At 42.3% G+C, this 10,600-nt stretch overlaps 1 protein-coding gene across 1 annotated transcript; it reads right to left on the bottom strand.

Moving 5' to 3' along the window:
- Positions 1–7,706: 7,706 nt before the first annotated feature.
- Positions 7,707–8,454, bottom strand: PABPC1L2B (poly(A) binding protein cytoplasmic 1 like 2B). Its single transcript, XM_081081975.1, has one exon. It carries the CDS (start codon positions 8,443–8,445, stop codon positions 7,843–7,845), a length of 603 nt encoding a protein of 200 aa, XP_080938101.1. The 5' UTR covers positions 8,446–8,454; the 3' UTR covers positions 7,707–7,842.
- Positions 8,455–10,600: the final 2,146 nt, after the last annotated feature.

Below are 10,600 nucleotides of genomic sequence, written 5' to 3'. Positions count from 1 at the left end.
ATGGTATTCGATTTGCTAGTGTTTTGTTTATCATTTCTGCATCTTTATTTATCAGAGATATTGGTCTGTAAGTTTTCTTTTTTGTGTGTTTTTCTTGCTATATTTTGGTGTCAGGGTTATGTTGGCCTTATAAAATGTGTTAGGAAATATTTCCTCTTCTTCAAGTTTTTGGAAGAGCTTGAGAAGAATCCGTATTAAATCCTGTACTTTCACTTTTTGGGAGGTTTTAATGGTTGTTTCAATTTCCTCACTGCTGATTTTTCAATTCTTTATAATTCAGTTTAGGAAGGTTATATATTTATAGGAGCTTGTCCATTTCTAGGCTATTGAATTTAGTGACATATAATCTTTCACAGCATTTTTGTATAATCCTTTGTATTTCTGTGGTGTCTGTGGTAACTTCTCTTGCACTTCATTCTCTTTTTGCCTTAATGAGTCTAGCCAAGGGTTTGTCAATTCTTCAAAGAACCAGCTCTTTGTTTTATTAATGTTTTGTAGTCTTTTTGTTCTGTATTTCATTTATTTCTTCTTTTATTATTTCTTTTCTTCCTCAGACTTTGGGCTGCTTTTGTTTCTTTTTTTCTAGTACTTTAAGATGTAATGTTAGGTTGTTTACTTGGGATTTTTCTTCTTTCTTGAGATAGGCCTGTGATAATACAAACTTCCCACTTGTTATTGCTTTTACGGAATCCCAAAAGTTTTGATATGTTGTATTCTAATTCTCATTTGTCTCCACATATTTTTTATATCACCTTTTATTACTTCTCTGACCCAGTCATTTTTTAGTAACACGTTGTTTAATCTCCACATAATTGTGGGGTTTTTATTTCCTTTTTGTAGTTGAGTTTTAATTTCAAAACATTGTGCTCAGAGAATATGCTTGCTATGATTTCAATCTTAAGTTTGTTGAGACTGGTTTTGTGGTTTTTCATATGCAAATTGATCAATGTAATACCCACATTAACAAAATAAAGGATAAAAGCCATATGACCATATCAATAGATGCAGAAAAAGCATTTGATAATATACAACATCCATTTATGATTAAAACACTCAAATGGATATACCATAAAGATATATGCACCCTTATGTTCACTGCAGCATTATTCATGGTGACCAGGGCATAGAAACAACTGATGTGTCCTTTGATAGTCCGGTAAGGAAGATGTGGTACATGTACATAGCGGGATACTACTCAACCATAAGAAAAGATGAACTGCTGCCATTTGTGACAACATAGATGGATCTTGGGGATGTCATGCTAAGCAAAATATGTTCATCAGAAAATGTCAAGAAACATGTAATTTCACTCATGTGGGATATAAAACTGTAAGGAACAAATGAGCAAACAAGAAAACCAAACAAAATCTCATAGACACAAACAACAGTGTGGTGATTAGCAGAGGGAAGGGGTGTGGGGGTAGTAAAGGGTAAAGGGCACTAAATATATGGTGAATGAAGATTATTTGACTTTTGGTATTTGACACACAATACAATATGCAGGTCATGTATCATAGACATTTATACTTGAATCCTTATAATATAATAATATAATAATAATACATTATATTATTATTATTATATTATAATATATATTATTATATTATAATAATATAATCTTATTAACCAATGTCACCCCAATAAGTTAATTTTTAAAAAACTTAAACATCTATATATATATAAAAGGCTAATATGCAAAGTGTCCACTCAGGAGTTCGACCAGGAAACCGGGAGTTCAATTGCTCACTATGATGTGTGCTGACCACCAGGGGACTGTGTGGAAGGAAGGAAGGCCCCGGCCAGCAGCCGGAAGGCCCCAATCAGCCCTGATCACCGACCAGGCCTAGGGACCCTACCCGTGCACTGGGCCTCTAATATGATTATAAACGAAAAGTTCTGGGTAAAATAAATTAAAGAACTAATTGTAAATTCTGCAGTTGAAATGTACAATGAGTATAATGAAAAAAATTACTGGAGGAGTTCAAAGGAAAATTTGATTGGTCTGAAGAAAGTCTCAGCAAACTTAAGCTAATGGGAATACTAGGAGAGTGGAGAGGAAATGGGCAATAAAAATATTTGAAGAAATATGGCTGAAAATTTTGAAAACTATTCAATGAAATTTATTAATCTACATGCACATCTAAGCTGAATAAAATTTAAGCACAATGAGCACTAAGAAATCCACAACCAGACCCATTATAGTAAAAATGTTAAAAGACAAAGAAAAAAAACAGCTGATTATGAAAGAGGGAACTGGAGTCAGATGAGCAGGTAACTGATCATCAGAGATTATGGAGGCCACAAGGCATCAGATGAAATAGACAAAATGTGTAAGAAAAATCTGCCAACTAGGAATCTTGTATCAGGCAGACTATCTTCCAAAAATGAAGATGAGATAGATTCCCAAATAAATAAAAAATAAGAGAATCCATTGCTTGAAGACCCACTTTACAAGAAATGTTAAGGAAATGTCATTTTACACAGAAATTTGAATCTACACAAAAGAAAAAAATAAAACAACAAAATTTACTCAAAATAATTCTAGAATTACAAAAGACTATATAAATGCATATCTGACTCTTTCCTTAATTGTTTTAAAAGGCAATTTTATAAAACAAGAGGCATAAAACAAAACTAGCATTTGGATTCATAAACATACAGTATATTTCACAAAAGCAGCATAAAGAAAATGGTTAGAACAAGAATAATTTTTTAAAAAAAATATATTTTTATTGATTTTTTACAGAGAGGAAGGGAGAGGGATAGAGAGTTAGAAACATCGATGAGAGAGAAGCATCGACCAGCTGCCTCCTGCACACCCCCTACTGGGGATGTGCCCACAACCAAGGTACATGCCCTTGACCAGAATCGAACCTGGGACCCTTCAGTCCACAGGCCGACGCTCCACCCGCTGAGCCAAACTGGTTAGGGCACAAGAATAAATTTGAGTAAGAAAATGACACTAGATCCACAGGAAGCAAGTAAAAGAACAAAAGATTGTAAATAAGAAGATTATATAACTAACACTATAAATATATTCTTCCTCTAATTTTGTCTCAGCTTCCTTAAAATTTATAAAGTTTCATAAAGAAAAAATATAACAGCTTTGTTTTTAATATTCATATATGTAGCATAAATACAATAGAAGAAAAATGGGGAAAAGGGAATAAAACTATATAGGAATCACAAAATAAATAAAAATAAATTATGGGAAAATAAAAATAAAAGCATAACAAAGGTTTATTTATTACTAAAAGATTTTGAAACAATGTGAAGCTGTAAAATATGATTTGATATCTTATATATAAAATATATGAATTTTATTTAATAATGTATGCATTATACAATGCAATTATTATATATATACATAAAAACTTAAATGTTTGCCAAAACCGGTTTGGCTCAGTGGATAGAGCGTCGGCCTGCGGACTGAAAGGTCCCAGGTTCGATTCCGGGCAAGGGCATGTACCTGGGTTGCGGGCACATCCCCAGTAGGAGATGTGCAGGAGGCAGCTGATCGATGTTTCTCTCTCATCGATGTTTCTAACTCTCTATCTCTCTCCTTTCCTCTCTGTAAAAAATCAATAAAATATATATATAAAAAAATAAAAACTTAAATGTTTGTATTACCAATGTTACTTTTATTTTCTTTATTTTGCCTATAATTACTGTGTCATTTTAAGATGAATTTATATTTTTTAATAAGCAAATCTAAATTTTTTTAATTAAAAAGAGAAAAAATGAAGTATGTTTTTATAGTATTATATAGAGAAATAAAGTTATGATAACAAGGGAGGAATGTGTGAGGGACTAAGGGCATTCTTTCAAAGTATTGGTGGAAGTATAAATTGGTATATCCAGGCCACTTGATGTTACAGTTAAATTTTTTTAAAAGACCTCTACTTTTCAATTACACATTTATGTATTTATGTAAATACAATAATTCTGCAGTACAATTATTCACCACAGATGGGTTTTAATGGAGAAAATTTATAAACTACTTTAAAGTCCAAGGTATGGAAATACATTTAAGCAAATACGGATGCACCTATACAATGATAGTGAGTAGAGAGAGAATATTGATAAACCAATGGTGTTTTAGGAGTGTTTACAATATATTGAAAATAAAAAATTGACAGAATACATTAAATGTGATACTATATTTATTTTAAATTTGGGGGATAAATAGGCAAAGCCTAATCTCTTCAAAGTGGTTATTGTGTATATTTAATACGTATATCCTCTTTTTCAAATAATGCACTTATAAAATGAAATAATAAAGGTAAAATCCACAAATTTAACTGATTTCTCATAACTTAAAAAGTATTAACTTAAGAAGATAACCAGGGAAATATACTCTCTTACACTGTTCATGGGGATAACCTTTGCTGAAAAGGCATTCAGCAACAAACTGGCAAGGTATAGTTGGTAACTACATGTTAGCAAACATTCAGCAACAAATATGTTCCCAGAAGAGTTAATCTTACTAAGAAAAAAAAAGAATAATTTAAACATACATCAATGAATTGAGATTTAGAAATTATCAGTCATCCATAATATGAAACATAAAATAAAAACAAATTAGAAGAGAATATTTAATAATTTGGAAAGATAAGACCAATTATGGTACTCACTGAGATGCAATATGGCTCCAGCAGCAGAGACATCTGGGAAATGTTGGACCCTTAACTCTCTGTAGCCTCAGGCTTGGTTGACTGCCCAGAACAGTGGAATTCTGCACAAAGATAAACATCATGCACCCAGAAAGGATGTTAATAACTGTATAGAGTGTGATAATTGATGTTGTCTGTTAAGTTAGGAACACGTTGCTCTTTCTGGTGGTCTAAGTGACTATACACCCCTATAAAAAAGAGACCTTGTCCTGGGAGGGGTGTGGATTCTTCCCAGCTGGCCACTACTGGCAGCAGCTGCTTTGCCCATATATATAAGTTTCTCCAATTAAAGCTTTTATGCATTTGAATAAGGCTACATGTCAGTTCTTCAGAATTGATTCTGAATTTAGACTTGTGGAGCTTTCCCCCAATATAAATTATAGTGAAAATATCCAACAATAAAACCATACATATTATATTTTGAAGGTATTATTTATTTATTTAAATAATTCATGTTTTAAACTTTTTTGTCAAGTGGTAGAATTTGGAGTGATTTTGACTTTTTTCCTTATCAATTAAAAAAATTTATTTTGTTACTTTATTATTCATATAAAAATAAATTTGAGAATAAATAAAAATTAATAGGTGCAGTTCATCTTATAAAATATTGGGATAGTGCAAAAGAAAATTGCAATGGTGAGTCCAGAAAATTGTCTGGGTATTTAGGACCTGTCACAATATTTGAGAACCTAATAAGGGTAAATTAATACTATGTTTGTGAACAGTCACTTAATAATACAAAAAAAAACTCACCAGAATTTAATCCTGACATATCCTTTGAGTCTTCAATTCCTCTTTTCGCAATGTTTGCTCAGGAAATAATCTTGAATGTAAGAAAGGCATGTGCACTATGATATTATTAGCAGTTTGGGTTAGGGTAAGGAAAAAAAACACACAAATAAAACCACCTAGATGTTCTACAATGAGGAAGCAGTGAAAAAAAGCCTCATATCTATAAGTATAGAAATACATACATACATACATCTATTCCTCTATCTAACTCATTCAATGGAACACTAAACAACCATGGAAACTATTTTAGAAGAATATTTAATGACATGAAAAGAAGTTCAAGAATATCTAACTTTACATCTACATCTATCTATATTGTGTATTTATGTATGAAAAATGGATATAGAAACAGCAAATACATTGAAATTCATGAAAATTAAATATATTGTGCAGATACAGATGAAAATAACTCAGGAAGACATGAATGTTCATGAGGATTCAATATTGCTGACATTAGTTTGCTTTTGGTACCTGGTCCGCTTTCTGACTTTTTTTCTGCAAAACAACCAAGGACAGCAAAATGCCATTTTTAGCTCATCAAGCTGGCCAACACACACACACACACACACACACACACACACACACGGGCATGTACGTGCGCACACAGACACACACACACACGGGCACGTACATGCGCGCACACGCACACACACATATCAATTCCAGTGACCAGGAAATGGGCATACTCTGTTTTACTAGCTGCACTGACTGGCATAAATGCAAATCGGTACAATATTTATGAAGGGGCCATTTGGCAACACACCGGAAAAGTCTTTAAAATGTCCATGTGTGGATCCTTCGAGTCCACAATTAAGATGACCGTAGGGTATGCCAGCGGAGATTTGGCTTGACAAGGAAGGAGTCACTCATCAGAGACTCAGTGTTGGGGTTAAACACAAGGAAAGAACTAGGCACCACCTGAATGTCCAACAATGAGGGAACGGTTACAGAAATGTTAAGGTGCGTGGATACACTCTGCAGGCACTGAAGATGAGTTTCAGAAGCCTGTTGTATAACATGGAAAGACGTTCAGTGTGTTGATTTCTGTTTGGTTTTAGTTTCTGAAAAAAAAGCAGGTTAAGAAACACCACATACATGAACCGTTGTATAACAGTATGTGAAAAGGGAAGGTGAGGTGGGGGTGAGAACGGGAGGGAGAGAGAGAAAGAGAACCTGGAAAGGCAGCACACCAAAAAGGTAAAAGTGGTTGTCTCTGGGTAGCAGGATCATGGGGAGCCATTACTCTCTTGGTTTTCCCTCATCTGATTTCCTTCTCCTTTCTGAGGTTTCTACCATGAAATTGTATCACCTGTACAGTAAACAAAGAGAGAAAGTGCTTTTAAAACCAAACCACAAAGAGAAGAGGCAGCCTCTAATTTATCAAGTGGCACAGATAGCAAGATTAGTCACAATGCCCTTGGTGGGGGAGGGGGGGGAGGAAAGAATGAAGAAGAGAGAGGGTGAAAGGGGAGGGAGGAGAGAGAGGGGGGGAGAGAGAGGAGAGTGGGAGGAAGAGGAGAGAGGGAGGGAGGGAGAGAGGAAAGAGGAAGATAGAGGAGAGAGGGAAGGAAAGAGAGAGGGAGAGGAGAGAGGGAGGGAGAGAGAAGAGAAAGAAAGGGAGAGAGAGAGGAGAGGGAGAGAGAGAAAGGAGAGAGGGAGAGGGAGAGAGAGAGGAGAGGGGAGAGAGGTGAGAGGGAGAAAGAGAAAGGAGAGAAGGAGAGGTGGAGAGAGAGAGGACAGAGGGAGAGAGAGGAGAGAGGGAGAGAGAGAGGGGAGAGGAGAGAGAAGAGAGGGGGAAGAGAAAGGTGAGAGGGAGAGAGAGAGGGGAGAGGGAGAGAGAGAAGAGAAGAAGAGATGGAGAGAGAGAGGACAGAGGGAGAGAGAGGAGAGAAGGAGAGAGAGAGGGGAGAGGGAGAGAGGAAGAGAGAGATGAGAGAGGGAGGGAGAGATGACAGGGAGGGAGAGAGGGAGGGAGAGGGAGAGAGATGGGGAGAGGGAGAGACAGGAGAGAGGAAGAGGGAGAGACAGGAGAGAGAGGGAGAGAGAGAGGACAGGGAGGGAGAGAGAGGGAGAAAGAGAGGAGAGGGAGGGAGAGAGGACATGGGGGGAGAAGAGAGAGGGAGAGGGAGAGAGAGAGGAGATGGGGGAGAAGAGAGAGGGAGAGGAAGAGAGAGACAGGAGAGAGGGAGAGGGAGAGACAGGACAGAAGGAGAGAGAGAAGAGAGAGGGAGAGAGAGAGAGGAGGGGGAGAGAGAAGCAGGGATCTGCACTCTCAATACAATACACTGCTGGTGGGTTAGGGGGGGCAGAGAGGGGGCTGTAAACCGGGTGGGAGGCAAAGTTTGGCTCTGCTGGATGACTGGCTCCTGGGATGTCTTCATCGGAAGGTGGCCTCCTCGTCGGTGTCTTCCTCGAAATCCTTGACGTGAGCACTGGTGGACTGCCTGGCCCAAGCTCCTCTTTCAGCTTCTCGTTCCTTATGGGACTTGAATCTCCCAACGAAAATTTTGCGGTAGTTCAGGAACATGCCGTTCATCGTATCAATGGCCAGCTCGGCGGATTCCTGCTTCTGGAAGTGCACGAAACCGTAGCCCTTGGGCCCCTTTTCGTCGCAGGCCACTTTGCAAGAGAGGATGTTGCCAAACGCCGAAAAGATGTTGTACAGCGCCTTGTTGTCGATGGCCTTGCCCAGGTTCTTGATGAAGACGTTGCCCACCCCGCTCTTGCGCAGCGAAGGGTCCCGCTGGGACCACATGATGCGCACTGGCCTGCCCTTGATGACATCAAAGTTCAGGGTCTCCAGGGCCCGCTTGGCGTCCACCGGTTGCTGGTAGTTGACATATGCGTAGCCCAACGAGCGGCGGGTGATCTTGTCTCTGCAAATGCGGATTGAGAGGATAGGTCCTGCCGGGCTGAACTTCTCGTACAGCATTGCCTCTGTCACCTCAGGGTGCAGGTCTCCCACGTACAGTGAGGCCATAGGAAAGTCCGGGTTCTCCTCGCAACTCCCGCCCCTCCCTGCGTTTGCGGTGGCAGCCGCCGCCGCCGCCGCCGCCTCTGCACGCTCATCCGCATCCTCCTCCTCCTCCAAGGGGGGCGCCACAGGCTCTGCTGCTGCAGCGGCTTGGGCCGCGCTGGCTTCTGCCACCACCACGGCTGCTGCCTCCAGAGCGGCCTCCACCTCCTCCCCGGCCAGGGCGGCTGCCGCCTCCCCCAGGATGGCCTCCGCTACTGCCTCCTCCACTGAGGCGTCGGCCTCCACCTCTGCGTCCGCCTCCGCCACGGAGGCCTCCGCCACCGCCTCTGCCACGGTCGCCGCCGCAGCCTCCGCCGCCGCTGCAGCCGCTGCCGCCGCCGCCGCCACTGCCGCAGCTGTCGCCACGGTCGCCGGTGCTGCCGGGCCGCTCCCGCGACCTCCCTTCCCGCAAGCTGGGGCTCCGAGAGGCGGGAGAGGGCAGGAGGGCAGGAGGGCAGATGGGCGCAGGAACCCGGGCCGGGGGCGCGAGCGAGAGCTGGGGCGGGGGACGCGGGGGCCAGCAGGTCTGGCGATACCAAGGCGCCTGGGATGGCGAGCCCTGCCAGGAGCGCACCTCTGCGAGTCACCGCCGTTTGCAGCTTCCTGCTGCCGCCACCGCTCAGTTGTGGATTAGCATGCGGGGCGCGCGCGGGCGGGCGGGTAGCGTGTGGTGAGGGGCAGGAGGTGTTGGCGCCTGTGTTCCGGGCAGCTGGGAAGGCTTCTGTCTCTTTGGTTCCCCCTGTGGCTGCTGCGGGGGTGCGGGGGCTGCGGGGCTGCCAGGCTGGCGGGTGGTGGGAGGGGGCGGGGCCGGGAAGCTTGGGTGGGGGTGACATGAGTGTGAGTCTTCAGCCTCTCAGGTCGCCTAGATATTTATAAAGAGGAAGCGGGGAAAGGGCTCCGCTGTGAACTGAGGGAATACTGGTTAGATTTAGGGAGTTTTGTTTTATCCCTCCTCTCCCCATTAGAGCATTTAAGTGATTGAATCAAGTGCGTTGTAAGAGGGGATGGGTGGCATTGTGAATACAATTGCCTGGCCTAAACAAAGCCAAGCAAAATGTTTTCCTCACATTCAGGTGTTCTTCCCACCTCAACTCGTGCGCGCGCACGCGTGTACACACACACACACACACACACACACACACACACACTCTCCAACATCGCTGCCTTCAGGGAAACAACTCTTTTTTTTTTTTGAGCGGGAGCTGGGCGAGTGGGGCAACTCCTCCTGCAGCCTGAGAGATCTTTCTCAAAGATCTCTCCCCTTTTACCACCTCTTTCCCTCCTCTGCAACACTTGCAAAAGAGGGAATAGAGAACACAAGAACACATATTCACTTATTCATAATGCCATGCCACAAGTATTTATGGAGCAGGTTTCGTGCTGGCCCTTGGGGATATGGGGGTATGGGAGACATGAAGACATGGGCTGGTTTTGAGGTTGTCCTTGGGAGCACATAGGTTGGGCTGGAAACCCTGCCCCTGCTCCAGACTATGGGAGACCTAGGGACCTGGGGTTCTTCAACCCTCCAACTCCTCCCACTCACCCAGCTTCAATAAATGCAACTTGGAAGTGGAGGAGTCAAGAGCACCCTGTCCATAGTGCTGACACCCTGAGGAGAGCCAAGCCAAGGGCTGTGGACATGGCCTGGTCCAGAGCCAGGCGCTTGTTTGTTCTTGGCTCTGCCCTCAAGCGGCTGAGGTTCCCAACATGAAGCAAGGCACGCAATTCCATGTTCAAAACAGAACCAAAACCTGAACTCTCTAGAATGAGGTGCCTGGTCCCAGTTCACCAGCTAGTATTTATGGAAGCCTTATCAAGTACTTGGCACTGGGGACTAAGGGACAAGCAATGTCATAAGTGAGTAGTGAGTGTTGCTGTGTTGTAGCTGTGGGGTGGGGTAAGAAAAGGTGAGCAGTGTGTGTTGTGGGAGCAAAGAGACCACACAGGGCTAAATGGTGAGGGGATGGACAAGCGAGCAACCATTAGAGTGGAGTGTAACAGAGACTAGAGTCTCACTTCCTCTGGAAAGGAGGACCCAGCTACTAACTGTTCCTGGTAGGAATCAAGTGAGGCTGCATAGAAGATGAAACCCCGAAGGTGAGCTCTGAAAGATGAGTAG

Source organism: Myotis nattereri, assembly GCF_964212035.1.
Source record: "Myotis nattereri genome assembly, chromosome: X".
NCBI classification, from domain to species: domain Eukaryota; kingdom Metazoa; phylum Chordata; class Mammalia; order Chiroptera; family Vespertilionidae; genus Myotis; species Myotis nattereri.
The sequence above is the reverse complement of the archived record's forward strand: the minus strand, read 5'-3'. Positions and strand labels throughout refer to the sequence as shown.

Coding starts and splice junctions, on each gene's coding strand:
- PABPC1L2B (XM_081081975.1), bottom strand. CDS start 8,445: ATGGCCTCACTGTACGTGGGAGACCTGCACCCTGAGGTGACAGAGGCA.